Below are 24,997 nucleotides of genomic sequence, written 5' to 3'. Positions count from 1 at the left end.
GTGTTTCAATAGAAAATAACCATCCATGGTCACATCATCTAAGAAAACTACACTCCAAAAAATAAAAGAATGAGCTTCGGGAGGGGAGGGGAATACACTTGATGAAAATCCAATCTGCAGGAAGATTCGGAAGTGAATTCCAAAGCAATCCCCCTGCAGATATCTTTTCTAAAATCCCCACATAAAGACTGAAGGCTTCACCTGTTTTTCACTGTCAATTGCCTAAAGTTATAAATAGGTCTGAAGCTCATCTCTCTCCTTTTAGCAGAGAAGGTCAGGTTACAGGGGGTAAAGCAAAATAATAAAGTGTGTGTCAGGGTGTTTTAAAGTGTCAGCCAGCCATCCCCACATCTCTTCCTTTCTACTGTGCTATCCTAGAATCGAGGATTCCAGCAACAATGCCTCTGTTCAAACTTCCAGGTAGGTGTACAAAAGTGTTTGGAGAACTCATTTTTTTTTTAATTCATTTGCAACCCTTCCTTTAACTGTTACATCAGCTTTGATGATCCTTTATTTAAGATTCCCAATAGCTTTAACAATACATGTTAGAAAGAGGCAAGACGTTCTCAAGCTTTGTTTGTTTTTAGTTTGGGGAGGAGGGTAATTTTCTAAAATGGCATCTTTGATGATCCCTTAGAAAACTGTGAGATAGTTGATATCTACTCTGCTAGTCTAAACAAAATTTGTACAGTCCAGTTCTGAGAAGGGTCCTACACAATATTTCTAGCTAAAAATCATGAGCACAATGTGAATTTTAACCCAATCTGGGTATTCTGATGGTTCACATTCCGGGTTTGTACACAGAGTAATTTAAAAACTAATAATGTTATAAGTATTTCATTATAAAAGCAATGAATGTTTCATAGGAAATAAAGATAAAATTATATGGATAAATGAAAGTCATAAACACTCATTTACAAAAATTAGAAAGTAGTAACAAGAAAAATATCACCACAGTCCCATTACCCCAAAAATATGCTCTTAACATTTTAGTGTTTTTCTTTTCAATCTATTTCCCATGCAAAATTAAAGAACCTTTTTAAAAACACAGTGATCTTTATATTATGTATGTAATTTTTTTAGTCCTTTGTTTGGCAGGATAATGCTTTGGCGTACTGTTATAACTTAACCACTTTTATTATGGTGTTTCAAACTCTTCCTTAACACCATTTTACATGGCTGTATAATATTCTAATTTTCTTAGCTAATCTCTTAGATTCTTTATAGTTTTGGGTAAGTATAAATGTGCTCTGACAATAATTGTACCTAAAGTTTTTCCTGTGTTAAATGAGAATTTTCACTGGATTGCTTCTCAGAAATGACTATTTGGTAGGTGTTACTAAATTGTTTCCCAAAAGAACTGTTTTAGTTTACCTTCTACCAGCATCATATGAGAATATTTTTTAATTCACATTTTACAAGAAGTACTTTTTTGGGCTGGAGATGTGACTCATTGGTGGAGCATTAAATGCATGAGACCCTGGATTCAATCCACATCACCACCAAACAAACAAACAAAAAGCCTTTTTAAGATTATACACAAGTATTTAAAGACATATTAGAAGCCAGGCGTGGTGGTGCACACCTGTAATCCCAGCAATTCAGGAGGCTGAGGCAGGAGGATCACAAGTTCCAGGTGACTTGCCTAGTATGTGCAAGTCCCTTGGTTCTATCCCCAGTACCACGAGAGAGAGAGAGAGAGAGAGAGAGAGAGAGAGAGAGAGAAGAAAAGGAAATGAAGAGCTATATGATAACAATCTTCCCAGCATTTCCTAAGACAGCAAACTTCAAGTAGGCTAAAAGACTGAGCTGGCATAACTCCTACCACCTTGTTCCTGTGCCAACCAGTGTTTTCCAAAGTACTAGTTAATAGCTACTATGATTTCTGTCAGTTGTTCATATAATGAATCTTGTTTTATTTTATTTCATACAGCGGAAGGAAAACGTGAGTATCTTGGACGGTTTCTCCTGCTATTTTGCCAGAGTATCAATTTAAAAATGTGATACTATTTCTTAATTCATAAACATGGTTATTTTTCAGCAGTGTTTATTAAATGATTCCCTCGAAAGTCAATAAAGATAAATAATGACCACAGATATCCCCAAAAAGTAGCAAATGAACTCTTGGATTTTCTGGATTCCAAAAACAAAACAAAAACTCTGATATTTTTCAAAGAAAACTTCACTGGGCACTTATTTGATATTTTAAAATAAAAGACACAACCAATTTAAAAAATTTAAAATAAATAAGTAAATAAAAGACATAGATTAGCCAAAGGGACCTATTGAGTCAACCCCAATGCAGAAAAAATTTTTTGTGAATTTTTGTGATTAATTAAAATACAAACTCATTTTAGATAAAATCATAACCTCATTGGATGTTGCCCTCCATCTCCTATCTTGTCCTTTTGCTGACTGGATAGTAGGTCTGCCTCTGGGTTCCTCTGTGAGATAACATGTAGCAGATGAAAGATCTACTACCTCATCTCCCACACGTGAATAAGGCACTGCTGAGAAATATACATGTTTTTCTGAACCTGGTGGGTGGAGAGCAAGCATGACATTCCTTTTCTCAAGAGTCTTGCACTCCCTGTGTTAATAATAATGATCTCCAATTTCTGGATGGTACTGTGTAGCTTTTAAAGTATTTCTTGTTTAATCTTGACAACAACTCTCTGAAGTGGATATTATTGTTATTAACATTCTCCTTTTATGATGATGAACACTGAGGCTCCCAGTGATCTTTTGGTTTGCCCAAGGCCACCCAGCTGTCACAGTCAATTTTTCTTATTCCTAATCCAGTATTCTTTCTGCTTCACCATTGTACTATTTTTTTTTTTTTCTTATTCTCTTGTCTGTTCTCAATCCAGATGTATCTGTCAAGACATTGTCACTCGGTCTGGGTGTGGTGATGCAAGCCTGAAATCCCAAAGACTAGGGAGGCTGGGGCAGGAGGATTGCAAAGTCAAGGCCAGACTCAGCAACTTAGTGAAGGCCTAAGTAACTTAATGAGATTCTGTAGCAAAATCAAAAATCAAAAGGGCTCAGGGTGTGATTCAGTGGTTAAGCACCAGTACCAAAAAAAAAAAAAAAAAGACATTGCTACTTGGATGTTCTATTATCTCTAACAACTTGCTCAAAAAGAAGTCAGTAATTATCCATACAAACCTGAGGGGATTATTTCTCCTTTACTTCCTGAATTCAAGTTGTCATTAAATCTTATCTGCTTATATTTTGAAATACCAGTTTCACTCTTTCCTTCCCACAACTGCCACCACTCCCAGAAGTATTTTTGATGGGAGAGCTCTTGAGTTAGGGATTAAATTTCAGCTGTGGTTGTGTGAAGTCATCAAAACAACTAGTTGATTCAGTGGAAGGAAATAGCGACCATATAATTTTGGGTCATCATATAAACTACTCGAGAATAGAATTTCTACTTTTCAACTGCTTGTAGTGGTTTAGGGAGCCATAATCTTAGTAAAAACAATAATATTTAAAGATCTAAAACTGTCGGGTATGTGGTGCACACCTATATTCGCAATGACTTGGGAGGCTGAGGCAGGAGGATTGTGGGTTCAAGGCCAGCCTCAGCAATTTAGTGAGGGCCTAAACAACTTAATGATATTCTGTCTCAAAATAAAAAAATAAGAAGGGCTAGAAATGTAGTTCAGTGGTGAAGTGCCCCTGGGTTCAATCCCTGCTATAAAAAAGATATGTATGTGCCGTCTCAGATAATGAATACTTGTTCTGGAAGAGCCAGACATCAGCAAATTGGATCTGGTCTCCGGGCATTGGTTCCATACCGTCCTTCCGTAGGTTGTTAGCAGCATCACCACAGACCCTGCATGACAAGCTGTTTGCATCATCATCCTCATCCTCATCATCATAACTGACTGGTCTGTTTCCATTTGCCCTTCATGGTGCATGAAGCCTCTTCTAACTCCTGCTTGCCACTCATCTGTGAGGTGCACATGCCTACTTGTGATGCTTAGGAAAGAATGATGCTATTTCTGGGGATCAACTGGCAGTGAGGCATTCTTAGCCATCAGATATACTTTCTTAGGGCACCATTTGTTTCTTCGTGGATCATGATGCTTGCCAAAGAACTACTAACAGCTTCCAAAGATGCTTTTCAGTTTCAGGAAGTGTTTGAGTTTAGTGAGGCAGAGAGATGCAGGAAGTTCAGCCAACAGAGTGAGCTTCTCTGTTAACTCTGCTGTGACAAATCAGTATTTTAAAACTCGCTAACCTGACAGTGGTGCTGAAGTTATGAGTGAGTTACCATCGTTTCTAAAGAAGGCTTCATTCTAAACAAAGTCATATCATTTGCCATTTCCTTAATAGCCCAAAGCTAACCCTAAATACTGAATGTGTGTTTGACCAATGTCACCAAATTACATCATTCAATTTAATCAGGTGCTTTATTTTCCTTAAAGTATTTCCACATTCATTAACTTACTTGGTGTCACAACAGCTGTGCAAGGGAGGTTCAGTCGGTATTAGTGTCCCCACTTGACAGATAAGAAAACTGAAACAGAGGAAGGCAGAGGAGTTGGTAAGTGCAGAGCAGAGCCTTGAATTGATTACATTTACTTAAGTCAGAATTGGAAATGTTGCCTTTTGGAGGCCTGCGTAGACATTGGTGGCCTGGAGAGATCTTTCTCTTGCCATCGGATGAGTAATGTTTCTGTCTTCTACTATTGCCTCAAATAGTTAATGGTTTACCATTCTCATGACTCCTTACCAGCTCTTTTTGGAAATACCAAGAGGCTTTTACAAGCATTACAACTGATGACAAGTCAAATGTAAACAACTGGGTATCTGGAGAGAATTTAACAGTGGAATTTAACAGTGAAGCAGATACTTGATGATCCTCACTACTCTGAATGACGAAGCTGGTTCTCTTATATTCTAAAGGTTTTAGAGTCATCCAGTGCCAGGCTGAGAGCCACCCTCTCCCCTGATTTTAAGAAAGGGAAAAGTAAGGCATGTAAAAGCAAATTGGTTTTCCAAAGGTCATTCATTATGGAAGGCCATGGCCACAAGGAAGGGAAGTCCGAACATATGGTAATAAATTTTGGTGGCTCCCCTCTCCCACATAGCAGCATGTCACCAAATTGTTAGGATTTGGGGGACAAAAACGAGATTTGATGTGTGAGAGAAACACAATCTCTGTCTTAAGAAGATGAAAATTCTGCTGGGAATGTAGCTCACCGATAGAGCACTTGCCTAGCACGAGTGAGGTCCTGAGTTTAATGCCCAGCACCAAAACGAAGAAGATGACATTTATTTCTTAGGACTAACAGATTTCCCAGTGATTGCTGGGGTCATTGATTCTTCTTAGGAAAATCCCTAAAGGACCAACAACCATATCCACATCTTCAAAACCATCTGTAAGACCACTAGCCTCATGGGAACAACTGCCACTTGGTCACTATGAAATCCAATTTAGCCCTGACAGCAACAGGCAATTTTCCATTAAGGGTTGGAGCTACGAGAGCACAGTCCCATCTTTAGGACCCTCCAGAAATGTGCTGTGAGAATCTGACCCATGTATCTGAAAGCAGATTTCTAAGCTGCACGCACAGAGAGATGCACTAATGGAGAGTGAGGCCCAAACTCTGCTGTGTTTCAGCAACCCAGGTTGGAGAGCAGGGAAGCCATGCACTCAGTACAGTCTTGTGCCTCGCACCTAGCAGAAACTCTCAGATTTTTTTGAGAAAAGAAACTTGAACCCTCATATATTAAAAAAACCTCTTTTAGAAATCGATGACGCGATGCGTAGTTTTGCTGAAAAAGTGTTTGCCTCTGAAGTCAAAGATGAGGGAGGCCGTCATGAGATCTCTCCCTTTGACGTGGATGAGATTTGTCCAATTTCTTTTCACGAGATGCAAGCACACATATTCCACATGGAGACTCTGGCCACCTCTACAGAGGGCAGGAGGTAAGTGGCGTGGGGGGACTGCTTAGTACCTGAGCACAAGGAATTGGAGTTGATGGGGCAGATATAGTTCAGTCTGAACAATGGTTCAACTCAGAGAAAGAACTCTGCCAGAATTAGAAACTCTCTCCTGACCCCATTCACTGTATTTTAGGGTGAGAACCAATGACAGAGAAAGAAGAAAGCAGTGAGCCCCAGACCCTCACCCACATCTCCCTGAGTCGAAGCCTCAAGCTACCTATGCAGTTGTTCCAAACCAAAGTGGGCCAACAGCTGTCCTGAATTTACTTGGCCTATATGCAACTGTCACATAAACTGGAACTCACGAGGCTACATCTTCTAGCTGTGTCCCTAGCCAACCTAAGTGTTGTGTTTCCTGACCTGAGTCTTGCTTCCAGCCAGTCTGACAGCTTCTTGGCCTTAGGGATGCCGCTCTCCATTCCTGCCCTCTGCCCTGCCCATTCTGTGTTCAAATGCATATTTATTGCCTCTCCCGAGTAGTCTTCAGAGATCCCTCTTGACAAAGTCTTATTTTCTTTTACTTGAACTACCCTAGGATTCACTGTGACGACCTGCCACACTTTAGTCCTCAAACCTACACTGACCACTTAGCTGGAATTCCCACTGTTCAGCCCTTCCCTCATCCCACAGCCCTATCCTGTGGTCTTATGTCTCTTAGGAAAAAAACAACAAACCACCTCCTCTGGCATCACCCAAAGAACCTCACACAAGACTTGTGTTAAATTAGAAACTCAATAAGTATTTGTTGATTTGAGGAAATAATATCAATCCAGGTACTGTGCTAGGGATTTTATATACATACATCTCACAGAGGGGCTGGGGCTGTAGCTCAGTGACAGAGCATTTGCCTACCATGTGTGAGGCACTGGGTTCAATCCTTACCACCACATACAAATAAAACAAAGGCATTTTGTCCATATACAACTACGAAAAAAAAATTTTAAATAGGAAATCAATCTCACAGAAATTCTCTAAGGTAGCTATTACTGCACCACTTTTCCCCCCCCCCCCTGGGGAGATGGAAGCTTGCAGAATTTAAGAAACATGAGCAAAGTGACACAATTCGTTACTGTTAGCCTGTGCTCATCGGAGCACTTAGACTCCCTCTTCTGCTGGGAGTGGACTACCTGGGAGGAATGGTGTCATGTTCCCTAAGGGCCACTGTTCTGAGAAACACCAAAAGGAGCCCTTGTCAGGTGTCTTCAGTGACATCTTCTCCCTCTATACTTGTATTCTATTTCTGACACCTAATCCAATTTCTAATTTTCATTTTTGTCCTCAAAATGAAATAGCATAATGAAACATTCATCTATTACAATGAAAAATCCTGATGAAGACTTCACTTTAAGTCCTCTTATTTTTAAATTTTTGAACCCAGGAAAAAACGTTTCCAAGGACGGAAGACCGTTAATTTGTCAATTCCAATAAGTGAGACATCTTCCACCAAACTGTCCCACATTGACGAATGCATTTCTTCATCTCCAACCTACGAGAACGTGCCCGATTTTCAGAGAGTGCAAATCACGGGTGACTATGCCTCTGGGGTGAGTTGTCCTTGCCACTCAGACAAAGCTACTGGGAAGCCGCTCCGCTGGGCTCTTAGTTTCTCACCTTCTCCCACTTCCTGTTAAAGAAGGTGTCCTCTCATCTGTCCTTTGTTCTACTTCGGGGTAGCACTTCCGTACTAATGTGATATGTTTTCTATTCCTGTAATACTTTTATCATCCCACATGGTTTTTCTCCCCTGTGTCCTTTGCTTGTGTGGAGAACATGGGCAGTGCATGTGCCCCAGAATACACTGGACAGATTTTGACAGCAGGACCAAAGAGCAGCAAGGAGAGATGGTCAAGTCTCGCTGATGACTCCCTAAAACAGGAAAGGGAACCTCAGGGAGGCACAGGGAGCTCTAGGGGAAAGACGGACCCAAGGGAAACCCAGAATGGAGCAGGCAGCATAAGCATAAACCAACAAAGGAAAAAGATCAGGAGAAAGGGACAAATGAAGGAGAGGTCAGGAAAAAAAAAAAAGAAAGAAAGATGAGAAAGAAATTAGAACATTCTAAGGGACTGGTTTTTTTTTTTGGACCAACTAAATTCTCCAGTTTCATGGCAAATGCTTACGCAGTAGATTACGCTTGAAACAGGAATAGTAAGTGCATGTTAATAACAACTTGACCTGTTTGTCCTATCCAGAACAGTTGGTCAATTAATAAATCTCTGCTGCACAGACTTGCAGTATAAGTGTCATATTGGCAAAACTGTTATTTAGCCATGGGTCTGTGCTCCAAATATAGCTTTAATGACCAGTCCTGAGCCCCCTTCTCATGTAACTGACCCAGACAGGCTAAGTCCTAAGATACTAAGAAGTGACGCAGCAATGAAATGCAAACCGTTCTTGTTTATTTTTATTTATTTATTTATTTTTTTGTATAACATAAGATGATCTGCAAATGGCAGGGTTTGGGACACTAAAGAACTTAAGTGAAACATTTAATAGTGGTAAGTACATGTGAAACACAGTTTGAGAACTCCAGAGTTCTCAAATTACAAGACAAACTTGATACCCATGAGTTTAGCAGAAATGAAAGCAGAAATAAAAAGAAAGATGGGAAGATTAAAAGAAAGATGGAAGGAAGGACAAGGCACACAGATATCAGGGAGTAACTGCTCCTCCTTTGAAAGCTAGAGGGCACCTGAAACTTGGCTTGCAGTCTTGTAGGACACGTTCTACTTGGTGGCTGAATATAGCTAAGCCACTGAACAACTCCCCCTGGCTGTGGGCTGTACCCACACCAGTCTTCATCCTTGGAATGCAGAGAGGTAAAGGGGGAATCAGGGTTAAAGACCTAAGGCCTTAATCCCTGATAAACAATTGATTCAATTTATTTATTTATCCATTTATTTTGATTGATTCAATTTAATTTGTCCTCATTCAGCAGCCTCTCAGTGCTGGGCATTGTATGATAAGTGAGGACAGAAAGGTGAATAAGAACCAGCTCTGTCCCCGAGGACCTGATAGTCTGGCGGGCTCTTCGGTGGCAATGGAACAAGTATATCATTGGGAGCAGACCCCCAGACCTAGCAACTGGGCCAGATTCTTCAGGACATCTTTAAAAATACTTGAACTGATTCCTATATCTCAAACCATAGGGAACAAGCTTTTGTTTGTCCCAGGAGAAAAAGTCTTTGGACTCCAATTATGATCATTCAATGATTTCCAATTATACTGCCTGCGCAGGGCTGGCCCAGCCATGGGTTAGGGGTGGGGAAGGAAAATGGACCAGGTTAGGAAATTTCCAGTGGCTCTAACAAAGCTTTACTTTGGAAGTTGTCTAGTTTCAGCCAGAGGTAAGGTTCTCTTTCAAATTATCCACAGGAATAACTTGTTACAGGATGATGTTCTGATCCATCCGTCGTTGCAGAAGGCAGTACTTGAGTGATAGGATCTGAGAGATTTAAGACACTGTATTTATCCCAAAATATTTCCCTGACTGAACAAGTGGTTCAAATTCTCACGATTAGAATTGCATTGTCTTTCAGTTGAGAGATTGTCTTCAGAAGTCAATCTGAAGGAAAAAGTATATACCATGGAAGGAAATAAATATATACCATGTTAGAATGAGTTCTTTTAATCATATTTGTAGGATAAGCATTGTGATGTAGCAAAAGTCAAAAACCAAAACAGGGGATCTGGGGTTGAGAAAGAAATTAGAACATTCTCATGGTAGAGCATTTGTCTAGCACGGCAAGGCCCTGGATTTGATTCCCATCATGCCCCCCCCAAAAAAAAACAAAAAACAAATATAAGACTATAAGGGAAAGACTCACAGGACTGGTATGTTTTGGTGGAGACAAGTTAGAAAAACTCCCAGACCTGCTCCTGGAGTGGACCCAGAATCCAAATCTATTCAAAAACAGGGGGAAGGAAGGTGAGGCTCATCATGGCCTCCAATACACAGGTGAGCTGGGAGGTGCCAGAGATAAGCTCCACCCACCATTTAGATTTTTACAGGACTCTGATGCTCTGACATTTTCTTGGCAGGTAACAGTTGAAGATTTTGAAGTGGTTTGTAAGGGTCTGTATCGGGCATTGTGTATACGGGAGAAATACATGCAGAAGTCATTTCAGCGGTTCCCGAAAACCCCTTCCAAGTACTTGAGGAACATTGATGGTGAAGCTTGGGTAGCCAATGAAAGCTTCTATCCAGGTAACTTATTTTCTTATAAAATGAAAAGGAAGCCGGGCACAGTGGTGCATGCCTGTAATCTCAGTGGCTTGGGAGGCTGAGACAGGAGCAATCTTAGCAACTTAGAGAGGCCCTAAGCAACTCAGCAAGACTCTAAATAAAATATAAAAGAGGGCTGGGGATGTGGCTCAGTGGTTAAGCACCCCTGAGTTCAGTCCTCTGGACCAAAAATAAATAAATAAATAAAATGAATAAGGATATATTCTTTGATTTAACTACTAAATAGTACATTTAAACTATGCCCCTAGATTGCAAGTAATCCAGTCTAAAAATATCATAGTCCTCTCTGGCTCCATTCTGCCTGCTCCCCACATGTCCAAAATCACTGGATTCAGTTTGTACAGCATCTCTTTAAACCTGTTCTTTCTTACCTAATTTAGGTCTATATTTCTCCTTGTTTATTGTGGTACCTTCCAAATTACTCCGATACATTTTAATCTCACATTCTTTCAGTTCATCCTCACTTTTGAAACTCTGTCTCAAAATAAAAAAATAAAACGGGCTGGGGGTGAGGCTTAGTGGTAGAGCATCCCTGGGTCCAATCCCATTACTGCTGGTGGGGGGAACCATACACAGATGTGAGCACTTCCTCTTCCTGCCGGAAACCTTCAGCTGCTCTTGTTAACTTCAAAGTAAGTCCAGTCTTGAGCCTGGCACTCCAGGCCTGTGGCCATCTGGCCTCCTAACTGCATTTTATTTGTTTCTTTTTGGACTTGCCTGCTCAACCTATCTCTAAACTTCTTGTCCTACTCTACCCTAGCACTCTTCGTTATAGTTGGAAGTATTGCCTGATCTTCGTGTAGCTCAAGACTTTCTTGCTCCTGGACAGCTGGGCTGTTCCCTGTCTTCAGATGGCCCTTCCCCTTGCTAACTGACCCTGTGTCCCAGTGTGTAGCTCCAACCTCATCTTTCAAGACACAGCCCAAATACTTCATTTCTTACCTGTCTCTGACCTTTGGATAGAAGTGAACTCTGTGTTCTGAATTTCTATAGCATTTTATTTGCGTATCTCAGTTTTAACTTCCTACCTTTTATGTAAGTTAAATGCAGATTTTTTTTTAATAGCCAGCCTTTGATAATTTTAGATTTCTATTGTGTTACTACCTGTACCATACTTGATTTAACCAATTTCTACGTTCAGGCATTTGTATTTCTGATTTTTAAAAACTTATTTCCAACAAGGCTACAATGAATATCTTTGAGAAACTGTCTTTAGGATTATACTCTAGAAATGAAATTTCTAGAGAGGCAAGTATGTTGGATTTTTTTGACCTTTCAAATCGTCATATTATCAAAGATCTCAAGTTCTATGAGCTCATCTCTGTAATCGTGTTAAACATTTGTCCACTTTGGTGACTCATAATATTGGTTTGCCTATCCTCTACAATATTGACCTTTAGAATGGTTATCTTGCCTGTGTAATTTCTCTAATATACTTAAATATAAAAACTATAAAATTGTTATTTAATATGGCCACATATTGTTTCCCTTCTTTGGTGTTTCTTATATCCCAGTTTTTTTTTTTTTCTTTTTTTAAACATTTTTTTATACCTTTAGTAATTTATTTATTTCTACGTGGTGCTGAGGATCAAACCCAGGCCCCGCCCGTGCTAGGGGAGCATTTGCTGAGCCACAATCCCAGTCCTATCTCCCAGTTTTGAATAGGAAATATTCAAACTTCTTCCTCCTCCACCCCGCCCCTAGCTCCCTTCTCCCCACCTCCCCACCTCCCCTCCCCTCCCCTCCCCTCCCCTCCCCTCCCCTCCCCTCCCTCTCCCCCCTCCTCCCCTCCCCCTCCTCCCATTGAACCTGGTACTTTACCACTGAGCTGTATCCCTAGCCTTTTTTATATTTTATTTTGAGACCGGGTCCTGCTAAGTCACCAGGGTCTTGCTAAATTGCTGAAGCTGACCTCAAATTTGCCTCAACCTCCTCAATCAGTGGGATTACAGGCAAGTGCTACCATGCCTGGCCAATCATGATAGGCTTTATTATTTTTGTCACTCCGACTACTTTAGGCATCATTTGCAAAGAGGAGATTTTGTGATGCCTTCCTTGGGCACAGCATTACACAAGCATGAATGACCATATTGTTGAAAATAAAGGAGTGAGTGCTTAAAAATTGTGCCAGTGTGGAATGTATCCCGGGCCTTCTTAGGCTGAAATTGTCAGCAGTGGAAAGAAGGCAACATTTACCCACTTCCTCTTTTTTTTTTTTTTAAAGGGAGAGAGAGAGAGAGAATTTTAATTTTTTTTTTTTTTTTTTTTAGGCAGACACAACATCTTTGTTTGTATGTGGTGCTGAGGATCGAACCTGGGTCCCACACATGCCAGGCGAGCGCACTACCGCTTGAGCCACATCCCCAGCCCCTACCCATTTCCTCTTTTCTAAGTTCCTTTAGCAGAAATTATATGTGCTTTAAAAGGTGGTAAACATAATTAAAATTATAATTCCTATAATAAAAATTGATTTTATTTCTCCCTTTATATTAAAACCACTTTAGAAAACTATTCTGTATGATACTATAAAGATTGATACATATCATTGTACATTTGTCAAAATTCATGGGGTGTACCAAACCAAGAATAAATCCTAATGAAAACTGTGGACTTTCAGTCATAATGACAAGTCAATGTAGGCCTGTCAATTATAACACTTGTTACATAATCTCTACTGCAGGATGCCAATAGTGGAGGAGGCTGGCCATGTGGGATGAGGGTTGGGGATATATGAAAACTGTACTTTCCATTTAATTTTTCTGCTTACCTAAATCTGCTTCTAAAAAAATTATTAAATAAAAAATACAATCTAAATCAGACATGGTAGCACATGCCTGGAATCCCAGGAACTCAGGAGGCTGAAATAGGAGGATCACAAGTTAAAGGCCAGCTTCAGCAATTTAGCAAGACCCTGTCTCTAAATAAAAATTCCAAAGGGCTAGGAATGCCGGGCGTGGTGGGGCATGCCTGTAATCCCAGTGGCTTGGGAGGCTGAGGCAGGAGGTTTACAATTTCAAAGCCAGCCTCAGCAACTTAGTGAGGCACTAGACAACTCAGTAAGACCCTGTCTCTAAATAAAAAATACAAAATAGGATTGGGGATGTGGTTCAGTGGTCCAGTGCCCCTGAGTTCAATCACCAGTACCAAACAAACAAACAAAAAAGGGCTTGGTTGTAGCTCAGTGGTAGAGTACCCCTGGGTTCAAGGGTAACCATCCAAACTCTTTCTTAACTGTGGTTTTACCTTTGCTTTTATGAAATTCTTTTATTTTATCATTTATTTATTTATTTGAGATGGAGTCTCACTCATTGTATTAACCAGACTGGTCTTGAACTCCTGGGCTCAAGCAATCCTCCTGCTTCAGCCTCCTAAGCAGTTGGGACTACAGGCATATATCACCGTGTCCAGCTCTTTGCAATTATTTAACAGGATAATAAAATGCTCTAAACAGGCCAGGTGCGGTGGCACATGCCTGTAATCCCAGCAGCTCGGGAGGCTGAAGCAGGAGGATCACAAGTCCAAAGCCAGCCTCAGCAAAAGCAAAGCAATAAGCAACTCAGTGAGACCCTGTCTCTAAATAAAATACAAAATAGTCCTGGGGATGTGGCTCAGTGGTCAAGTGCCCCTGAGTTCAATCCCTGGTACCTCCCCCCCAACAAAATGCTCTAAACAGGAAGCCTATAATGACCAACTTCAGTAAAAAATTAAAATTATTTAAGTTGTATATCAGTTACTTTATGTGAACTTCTAAATAATTCAAAAATTATTCTTATACTAGATGAAACATTATTATTATAGTCATTTTATACTATGAACTTAATCATCTTTGAACACATAATGTGAAAAAAAATTATTTACTGGATAAATTAAATACAGTTGGATAATTATAACTTATGAAGTATGGGATGCCAAACTAATGATATATTGTAGTTTTTCATATTTTGGTTACTTTTACATGGTCATTCATCCTATGTGCTGATATATTACTCTGTTTTATTGAAAAAGTCTTTACCCCTCCTCCGAAGAAGGGAGAAGACCCCTTCCGAGCAGATGACCTTCCAGCAAACCTGGGCTACCACCTCAAAATGAAAGACGGTGTGGTTTACATCTATCCTAACGAGGCAGCAGCCAGCAAGGATGAACCCAAGCCATATCCTTACCCAAATCTGGCTGACTTCTTAGATGATATGAACTTTCTGCTTGCTTTAATTGCCCAAGGACCTGTGTAAGTTTTTTAGAGAGACCTGACTAACAACCAGTGCTACTATTATTAATAATAAGAATACATTTTTATCAAATGCTCACTCTGTTCAAATACTATATTAAACTTTTGGTTACCTTATTTCTTTGATTTTTCACAAATGCTCTGAGGCATTTTTATAGTTTTATATGCTGAAACTTTGTAGAGTTAAGTAACTTATCCAAAGTCAGGCAGATGGCTGAAAAGGGATCTGAGCCCAAATCTGCTGACTGCAAAGCCAGGGCTCTCAACATTTTTTTTTTCATGATACTGGGGATCAAACCCAGGGTTTACATTCCCTGAGTTTATCCCTGAACTACATCCCCAGACCTTTTTACTTTGAGACAGAGTCTCACTTAATTGCTGAGGCTGGTATTACAAGTGTCTGCCCTATGCTCAGCTGGGACCATTAACTTTGGACAACACTGTCACCACTGATATTAAAATGCCTTCCCAAGTCCTCCCTTGTGATTATGTCCAACTTTGATGAAAAACTGGAGCTCAATGCTTTTTTTTTTTTCTTGGTAGTACTGGGAATTGAACCCAGGGTCTTATACAAGCTTGGCAAATACTCTGCCACTGAGCTACATCCCCAGCCCTTTTTAAAACTTCATTTTGAGTCAGGGTCTGCTGAAGTTCTCCAGGATGGCCTTGAACTTGTGATCCTCCTGACTCAGCCTCCCAAGTAGCTGGGATTACAGGCATATGCCAAACGCCCCACTTGGAACTCAGTACTTTTCAGTGAGATTAACTGTACAGAAGCCTGAAACATTTGTTCTAATATTTGTTTCCTTTGGTTGATAAGGGTTCTGATGATTTTGAAATTGTGATTGTTTTCTTTTCCTTTAATATTCGGACTGTTTTAGAATTACGTGATCTTTACTTTTCACAGTAAGACCTATACCCACCGTCGCCTGAAGTTCCTCTCTTCCAAGTTCCAAGTCCATCAGATGCTCAATGAGATGGATGAGCTTAAGGAGTTGAAAAACAACCCCCACCGAGATTTTTATAACTGCAGGAAGGTAAAAAGTTTAGATACTCAGAGATAATTCCTGGCAAAAACATTAATCCAATGATTTGTTGAAAAGGGCAAGAAGAACACTATTTTCTAATTAATCAAAATTTTCTCAGGTTTTGTGATTTTTAGTGAAAGCAGAGAGACTATGTCTAAATTACTATTTGTTCCAGAGAAAGATATACCAAACTCTTAGCATAAAAAATTATAAGTGTGTGTGTGTGTGTGTATGTGTGTGTGTGTAGTGCTGGGAGTCAAACTCAGGGCTTCACACACTTGAGGGAAGCATTCTACTTAACATGGGCAGGACCCTGGGTTTGATCCTTAGCACCGCACTTATCATCAAAAACAAAAATAAGAAAAACAAACAAAACTTCACGAATTAAAATTCTAGGATTTACAAGATCTTCCTTCTAGTTATTTTTCTTCTGCTTCCTGAGTTAAAACTTTGGGGGAAGTAATTAAATAATAGTTTTTGAGTTCCAGTGTCCTCATTTGTAAAATTGGGAAATATATCTGCTCAAAACAGCTTCTGTGAAATTGTGAATACCCAATGAGCTAATGACTATGAAAATCAATCAATTAGAAACACTTCTAGTATGTGTTCTGGCAAGTTAAATGATTGGCAGAAAGTAGGAATAGGAAACATCTGAACAAAAATTTAGGCCCAAATCTTAGCTCAGCTTTATGTCTAATTTTGGACAAATAAATAATCTGTCAAAACATCATTTTATAAACTGGGTACAGTGGCCTAGTTTATAATTCTGTAATCCCAGTGACTTGGGAAACTGAGGCAGGAGGATTGCCAAGTTCTAAATCAGCCTCAGCAACTAGCAAGACCCTCAGTAACTGAGACCCTGTCTCAAAACAGAAAAAAATAAAAGAGTTGGGGATGTATCTCAGTGTTAAATCACCTCTGGATTCAATTCCCAATACCAACAAAATAAAACAAACCCCAAACATTTCATCTTATAAAATCGTACTTATAAAAATATCTATCTCATAAACATCATCACTGTGCCATAGCCTCATCATTTCAACCCTATCGTCTTTGGAGAGGAAAGCTATGATAGCTACATTACTTCTAACTGTATTTCTGGGGTGGAGAATGGTCCCCAAGAACTCTGTGTGGGTCAAATGTGGAAGTATACTGGATGTAGGCATGCACAGGAGAAGCAAGCACTATGACTGCATCTAGTCAAATCTTATACATCCTTGCACAGGCACAGAAAGGGTGAAAACGGGTTCTTTATTGCTGGGTCACCTCCACCAGCTGTCAGCTCCTACCACCAATATTTATTCCATTCTTCTGCCACAGTGGGATTTGCAGGCACCATAGCCTCTAACAGAGTAATAGTATAACTAAAGCTGATTGCTGGTTTTTCTTTCTCTGAATATGCACACAGGTGGACACCCACATCCATGCAGCTGCCTGCATGAACCAGAAACATCTGCTGCGTTTTATTAAGAAATCTTACCACATTGATGCTGACAGAGTGGTCTACAGCACCCAAGAGAAGACTCTGACACTGAAGGAACTCTTTACTAAATTAAAAATGCACCCATACGACCTGACTGTTGATTCTCTGGATGTTCACGCTGTAGGTGAACATATCTCAAAACCCCACATATCTTTCTCCTATGACTCTGCTTCTCACTGTCCTCTCAATTATGTTGATTTACCACCCTTACAGAAAGCCACTTTTGAAGTTCACTCACTGTCTGTCATTTGTCTCAGATTTCATTCTCAGAGCCCAACCCCTTCCCCTGTTATCAGCTCCCTGTTCCTCTTGGCCATTCCCTAGCACTCTGTGTCCAGACAGCTGATAATCTTACGGTTCTACTCCTGTCTCTTGATCCAGGGGCGCCAGACATTCCAGCGTTTTGATAAATTCAATGACAAATACAATCCTGTGGGAGCCAGCGAGCTAAGGGACCTCTACCTGAAGACAGATAACTACATTAACGGAGAATATTTTGCCACTATCATCAAGGTGAGGAAGAACCAACTGGATCTTTTGGGGGGAAGGAAGGGGTGTAGGGGATGAACCAACTGGATCTTTGGGGGACAATGGGGGGTAGGGGATGAACCAACTGGATCTATGGAAACTGGCATGGCTCTTGAGGAAGGAGGGAAGGGAAGATGTGGTTCCTTATCTCTGGAGTCGAGTCCTACCCAAATGAATGCAAGTATTTCTTCTGAAGCAGCCACTCTAATAATTTTAATAGACCTCTATTAAAGTTAAGGGTGTGGCTTAGGGATTAAGGACCTGGCCTTTCCAGGCTTTGGGTGCAAATTTAGGAAGAGCTGGGTGCTGGGGTGCAAATTCAGGAAGAGCTGGGTGGGAATCCACACTCATCCTCACGATGCCTGTGTCTTAGGGAGCACGTGGAGTTGGGAGCAGTGTGTTTTGCGGGGAGAGGAAATATGAAGAGCTGCATTTCTTTTGCGGGCACCTCAGATACCTCATCACCTTCAGTCTGACTTTTTTCTCTCAGGTCTCTGTCAGGTTCTACGAGTCTTTTATCCTCACTGAATTCTCCTCCTGAATTCTGAGAGCCATTAGTCTTCACTGAGAAATATTTTCCAAAATATTTTTCCTTTTATGTTTGTTTATTTGTTTTTAACATTCCCTCCATTCTTCTTAGTAACCATCTCCTCTCCCTAGATCCCATGGGCTTAGGCCCCTGAGGGGCTGGTGGGAATCTCTGGCTTTGGATTCCTGTTTTGGCTTTGCAGGAGGTAGGTGCAGACCTGGTGGAGGCCAAGTACCAGCATGCAGAGCCCCGCCTGTCCATCTATGGCCGCAGCCCTGAAGAGTGGAACAAACTCTCCTCCTGGTTTGTCAGCAACCGCATCTACTGCCCCAACATGACATGGATGATCCAGGTCCCTAGGATCTAGTATGTACCTGTCCATGGGAAGCCTATAGCCTGTTCCCATGACCTGCCTCAGCGGCCCTGCTTGAACAAGCAACATGCAGACCATGTAGACAGAAATCAGCTTTGTTGAAGTAGCACCTCAGTACAGGGTCCTGGATGCTTGGTTCTGTCCACTCTGGGTACAGCACTGTTGACCACATACAGGAATTAGAAAGAGCATTTCAAGTTCAATATTGGAACCAGAATCTAAATAAGCACCAAACCAAAAGAAGAACTGTGTACATTTCAGTGGATACTTTCTTTCTCCTGGTCTCCTCTGTGTCCAGTTCATTCTTTCCCACATTCATCTGTACTGGGATGTAGCTGTCTTGTATCAGTATTGTGACCACGGTCTGCTGATTGTCCCACCCACATGTGAACGTGCTCAAGTTCTCCATGATCACGTTTTCCTTCAAGAGTCCCAAACTGGTATTGCGGAGGAAGTGAGGAAGTAGGCTCCCTTTCAGGCCACACATCATCACTCACTGCCTTCAGGGATAGTTTCTCTTTCAATAGGTTCAGTATCATTGATGTTTTATCTAACTTACTTGTTTATGTGTTCTCTGGCAACCTCCCAGGTGTTCTGTGTGCCCTGTGGCACTGCAAGAGTTTTATCCTGTCTCTTAGGCCAAAAAAAGTAGATTTTTTGACAGGGGTAGCACTTTCCATCTAATACCATTAAGGTAGCAAGGCAGTAGAGTATGGTGATGAGGAGTACGCACTCTGGCTCCAGACTGGCTGTGCTTGAATGCTGGTTCTACCACTTACTAGCTGTGTTACTTAGGCAAGTTACATGACTTCTCTGTGCCTTTGTTTCATTATCTCTCAAAAGGAGTAAAAATAGCACCTATCATTTTTATGAAGATTGAATTAACTGATATTTCTGGCCACTTCTTAGAACAGCGGCTGGCATATATAATTGTCTGTTGTTACCATGGATCAGAGAGATTCTTTTTTAATTTTTTTTTTAATTTGTTCTTTTTAGTTATATATGACAGTAGAATGTCATACATACACGGAGTATAACTTCCCATTCTTGTGGTTGCACGTAATGTGGAGTTACACTGGTTGTGTATTCATACATGAATGAAGGAAATTTATGTCCAATTCATTCTACTATCTTTCCCATTCCCATCTCTCCTCCCTTCCCCCTATTTCCTCTTGTTCTATCCAGGGAAACTCCATTACCCCCCATTGTGAGTCAGCATCGGCATATCAAAGAAAACATTTGGCCTTTGGTTTTGGGGGGATTGGCTTATTTCACTTAGCATACTAGTGTCCACTTCCAAATGCCATAATTTTATTCTTCTTTGTGGCTGAGTAATATTACATTGTGTAGTACCACAGATCAGAGATATTCTTTTTTAAAAATTTATTTTGTAGTTGTTGATGGACCTTTATTTTATTCATTTATTTATATGTGGTGCTGAGGATCGAACCCAGTGCCTCACACATGATAGGCAAATGCTCTACCACTGAGTCACAACCCCAGCCCAGATCAGAGATATTCTTGATCACCGTTTCATGCTCACCAACTTGTATACCTTGTACTTGTATAAATAACTGAAACTTTGCTCATTCTCTATCTGGATGTAACTGTGAAGGCTTAGTTTTCTTACCATAGAGGGTTTGTAGAAGAGAAGGTCTAGAAGAGATGGCACATAGTCTAGAAATACTTCCTCTGCCTATCCCAAACTGAACCCCTCTTTATGGATAAGCAAGAAAAATATATGGGAGTGGATGTGGGGTGAACATTCCAGTTCTTTTTTTCTGTACATGGCATTTGATCCTCTGGTTCTCTCATATGGGGGCCATCAATTCTAAAAAAAACCTTCTCCTTTCCTTCTAATTTCTCTTTATTCTTGCCTCCAGTGATGTGTTCCGATCTAAGAATTTCCTCCCACACTTTGGAAAGATGCTGGAGAATATTTTCCTGCCGGTGTTTGAGGCCACCATCAACCCCCAGGCTCACCCAGACCTCAGTGTCTTCCTCAAGCACGTAAGCATGACCTTTCAGGCCTTCATACTGCTGTTCATAAACCAGTCCCCGGCCTGGCCAAGAATAATTCTTGGTGCTTATCTCTTTACGTTTGGTCCTTGTCTTTGGAACTGAAAGTTTATCTGAACACAGGGACTCTGCAGTTGGACTGAACCCACTGCATGGCTCACTTTTCCTGACAGATTACTGGCTTCGACAGTGTGGATGATGAGTCCAAACACAGTGGTCACATGTTTTCCTTCAAGAGTCCCAAACCTCAGGAGTGGACGATGGAAAAGAATCCATCTTACACTTATTATTCTTATTACATGTATGCAAACATCATGGTGCTCAACAGCCTGAGAAAGTAAGTACCAGAGAGCCAGGACTGGGGCTGGGGGTGTGGTTCAGTGGCAGAGTGCCTGCCCTGCATGCAGTGAAGCCCTGGGTTTGATCCCCAGCACCCCAAAAGAAAGAAAGAGAGAGCAAGGGGTAGGGGAGGAGGGAGGGAAATAAAACTGCTGAAGAAAGGGCCTGTCTGTCACAGCTCTGTCCTCATGCATCAGCCCTCCAAGGTCCTCCAGATTCCAACTCCAGTGTGTCCCATTGACCCAAATCAGAGTTTCTTTTCTTTAACTGGTTCTTCCATTTCTTTATTTATTTAGGGACAAAATTAGACATTTTTGGTGACTTCAGTTAACTTTCACAGTTCCTTTTCATTAGAAGTTTAGGAATTTATGTTTATCATTGTGCAACTTATTATAAAACTCCTTGTTTTTACCTTTCCTGTTGTCTCTGGATAAGGAGTAGAGGAGGACTATAATGGATTGTGTATGGTGCTGGGGATTGAACCCAGGACCTTACACATGCTAAGCATGTATGTGCTCTACCACTGAGTTATAGTCCCAGTCCCTAATGGAGTTCTTTGGAACCATTTCCCCTAAAGTGTAAGCACAGAAATGCTGAGATGGTGGTGCTGGTACATCTCCTGTTGAGACTGAAGATGTTTCAGTTCAACTATTAGTTACCTCCTGACTTCCATATCCTTTGCTACCTCTTTTTTAAAAAGTTTGTATTTAGGAAGAATTAAGAAGTTGAATTGGGATTGCCAGTTTTGCTGAATCCTTTGGATGGCTGCTCTCTTCCAGAGCATTTCTACTGAATTTTCTTGTAAACCAGTCTGCCTGGAACCTACAACTCCTTTGGCAATTTTATTTCTATAGGGAACGAGGCATGAATACATTTCTGTTCCGTCCCCACTGTGGGGAAGCTGGAGCTATCACCCACCTCATGACAGCATTCATGATAGCAGACAATATCTCTCATGGCCTGAATTTAAAAAAGGTAAGTTGGAGACTGTTCTTAATATTAATTTTTATCATGGATACAGAGGTGTCTTTTTTTCTCCCTACCGTATTTGATTCCAGCACTGGAATCAAATTCAAGAGAGCATAAAAGATTTTTGAGATTATTGAGTGTGATTTATTCTATAGAGAGAAGCAAAGGCACTCACATGATTACCTACCTAGTTGCCATCAGAGATGAGTTAATGCAGATCTCCTGACTTCTGGTTTACAACACTGAAAAGGGATAATTCAGGGGTGGTTTGGCTTACCTTGAGTTACTTTTTGCCAGATTTCTTGTTGTAGCATGCTTTAAAATGTCTCTTGTGAGAGTCAGAACTTCCATGTGGCTGGGGAAAAGTAGGTTTCAGGGCGAAGTCTTTTGAGCTTTAATTGCCTAAGACCATCTTACTTAAGCAATTAAAGTTCAAATAAACAACTTGGTTTGACTCAATGCTTCTGAAAATGTACAATCCAAAATATATTTATGTTGGATAGTACTTACATTGAAACACTAGAATCCTTCTTTTACTAAGAGTTTAAAGAGCAGGTGATAATTCTGTTGGAAGCTGAAGTTCCACATAGAACAAGAGATTTTAAAGTTTCTAGTTTCTATTCCTCTTTCACTCTCCTTAAACTTGTTTTTTATCTTTTTTTTTTCAGAGTCCTGTGTTACAGTACTTGTTTTTCTTAGCCCAGATTCCCATTGCTATGTCACCACTAAGTAACAACAGCCTATTTCTCGAGTATGCAAAAAATCCTTTTTTAGATTTCCTCCAGAAAGGGCTAATGATCTCACTATCTACGGATGACCCGATGCAATTCCACTTCACCAAGGTACACAAGTGGAATGTTGAGCAATACAAGAACATTTTCCTCAATGGTTATTTCCCACCCAAAACTTGAAAGTCAATCAAGGTGCCTTGTTATTCTCTTCGTGCAAGATGCATATTATTTCTTTTATTAATGTATTCTTCTCTCTCTCTCATTTTCTTTTACTTCATGTAAATAAACTGCAGGAGCCCCTGATGGAAGAATATGCCATTGCTGCACAAGTCTTCAAGCTGAGTACTTGTGATATGTGTGAAGTAGCAAGAAACAGTGTTCTGCAGTGTGGAATTTCTCATGAGGTAGAACTGTCTTTGATTGGCTACCCTTCTGAGTAAAGGGTCTGGTAACTTGAATGTTGAAATATTAGAGAAACACATGTAGAAAAAATTTTCCAAGCCAGAAGTAGTGATGTGGTGACTTGGGAGGCTATGGTAGGAGGCCAGCCTCAGTAACTTAGCAAGACACTGTCTCAAAAATAAATAAATAAATAAATAAATAAAAATAAAAAGGGCTGAGAATGTGGCTCAGTGGTAAAGCAACCCTGGGTTAAATCCCTTGCATCCCCCACCCCCCAAATTTTTTCCCTCTACAAACCATATGCATTTGCTGTGGATAGAAACAGGGACTAGAAAAGATTATTCTATCTCTTTGGCCATACCTTGGGTAAGGGAAACAAAACTGCTCACAATTTCTTAATAGATTATGCACATTGAAGCACTAGTGAGTGCTTGTAATGGTTTACTTTTTTTTTTTTTCTTTTGCCTGTGGCCAACATAAAGGAATAAATTTTTGTGGGAGATTCTGTTATTGTTTATAACAGAGGTGGTGGCGAGGGGAAGAGACAACATTCTGCTTCCTTTTCTTTTATAGGAGAAAGCAAAGTTTCTGGGCAACAATTACCTTGAGGAAGGCCCTAGTGGAAATGATATCCGGAAGACAAATGTAGCCCAAATCCGCATGGCCTATCGTTATGAAACCTGGTGTTATGAGCTCAATTTAATTGCTGAGGGTCTTAAATCAACAGAATAAAATAAATAAACCAATACTAATATGAGTGAGATTTTTGTTGTAGAGTTTAAATAATAATAGTACCAGTTATTGAGTTCCTACTATATGAAAGACTGTATCAGATGTTCCACTGGTTTTATTTCATTTAATCTTTTTCACAACTTCAAAAGGCAGATATTATCTACATTTGGGGAATGTTAATAAAATTAATAACCGACATGGGGGTAGGAAAGATGGCGGAATGAGCCGAACATTATTACCCTAGGTACATGTATGACTGTACATATGGTGCAACTCTACATCGTATACTACGAGAGAGAGAGATAAAAAGCTGTGCTCTGTCTGTGTACAATGAACTGAAATGCATTCTGTTGTTATGTATAACTAATTAGAACAACAGCAACTAAAAAGATTAATAATCTGCCAAGGATACACCTAGTGAGGTATAGCAGTGGGGACCTAGATTTGTCTTACTCCAGAGTTTTCATGAGTTTCAGGCAAAACAGTTACCAAAGCTACACAATAAAACAAAACAAAAAAACAAGCAAATGACTTGATATTGGGAGAATATAGACTTTTGCTTTTATAGAATTAAGCCTGATTAAGGCTTTTAGAACCCTTAAAAAGTCCTTTGAAATGACACAGACATTACTACCCTGTGTACATGTACACTACCCCTGTGACTTTGTACCATGTACAGCCAGAAAAATGAAGAGTTGTGCTCCATTTGTGTACAATGTGTCAAAATGAATTCTTCTGTCATGTATAACTAATTAGAACATTTTTTTTAAAAAGTCCTTTGAGGGGCTGGGATTGTGGCTCTGCGGTAGAGAGCTTGCCTAGCACCACCTGGTGGGGTCCGGGTTTGATCCTCAGCACCACATAAAAATAAAGGTATTGTGTTGTGTCCATCTCTACCCCAAAAATAAATATTAAAAAAAGTCCTTTGATAGCATTCAAGTAAACAGTGGCTTTCTTAGACAAAACCAGAGCAGATATGCTCTAATATAAAAAATTAGTACTTATATAAGTTATTATACTCTGGGATAATTTATCTTACAAGAGGATTCTTAGCTTACCAAGGTAAGATATACATTTAACCTTTCAGAAACATGCATGTTACTCAAGGTCAGGTAGAATTTCGGTTAGCCAGATGAATACCACATGTTTTCTATACACACAACCTTGTTGCCATCTGGTGGCTGGGCTGATATTTCATTCAGCTTATTCAATAAGCAATTATTGGTCCAACATCTAAAGTATCAGATACTATTTTAGACACTAATGTTATAAATAATAAGATTTCATTTCTATCCTCAAATGGTTCACAGCACTAAACTATGGAGAGTAGGACTACAAATGTGATAGAGTTGTGTGAAACATTTCAGAAAACAATGATGTTTCAAGTGCAAAAAAAATGAAAGCAAATTCCTGCATTATTTCCACATTCTG

The 24,997-nt window shown here is 40.2% G+C and overlaps 1 protein-coding gene across 2 annotated transcripts; it reads left to right on the top strand.

Moving 5' to 3' along the window:
* The first annotated feature begins 383 nt into the window (after positions 1-383).
* Positions 384-23,566, top strand: Ampd1 (adenosine monophosphate deaminase 1). Of its 2 annotated transcripts, XM_027940268.2 has the most exons (16): positions 384-420; positions 1,934-1,945; positions 5,764-5,944; positions 7,341-7,506; positions 10,004-10,169; positions 14,214-14,433; positions 15,341-15,470; positions 16,870-17,064; positions 17,326-17,457; positions 18,204-18,367; positions 20,258-20,384; positions 20,567-20,730; positions 21,587-21,707; positions 22,370-22,543; positions 22,726-22,836; positions 23,408-23,566. In XM_027940268.2, exons 1-16 carry the CDS (start codon positions 399-401, stop codon positions 23,564-23,566), a joined length of 2,244 nt encoding a protein of 747 aa, XP_027796069.1. In that variant the 5' UTR covers positions 384-398. The 2 variants fall into 2 exon arrangements, with proteins under 2 accessions (XP_027796069.1, XP_027796070.1); XM_027940269.2 differs by lacking the exon at positions 1,934-1,945 and having other exon boundaries at positions 399-420.
* Positions 23,567-24,997: the final 1,431 nt, after the last annotated feature.

The sequence above is a fragment of the Marmota flaviventris genome, chromosome 10 (assembly GCF_047511675.1).
Source record: "Marmota flaviventris isolate mMarFla1 chromosome 10, mMarFla1.hap1, whole genome shotgun sequence".
In the NCBI taxonomy this organism is placed as follows: domain Eukaryota; kingdom Metazoa; phylum Chordata; class Mammalia; order Rodentia; family Sciuridae; genus Marmota; species Marmota flaviventris.
This window is presented reverse-complemented; position numbering and strand designations above follow the sequence as displayed.

What these genes read in the sequence shown, in the direction of transcription:
- Ampd1 (XM_027940268.2), top strand. Translation starts at nt 399, where the DNA reads ATGCCTCTGTTCAAACTTCCAG. An exon ending in TTAATTGCCCAAGGACCTGT is followed by an intron (nt 14,434 to 15,340) that starts GTAAGTTTTTTA and finishes TACTTTTCACAG; the next exon opens with TAAGACCTATACCCACCGTC. An exon ending in TCAGTGTCTTCCTCAAGCAC is followed by an intron (nt 20,385 to 20,566) that starts GTAAGCATGACC and finishes TTTTCCTGACAG; the next exon opens with ATTACTGGCTTCGACAGTGT.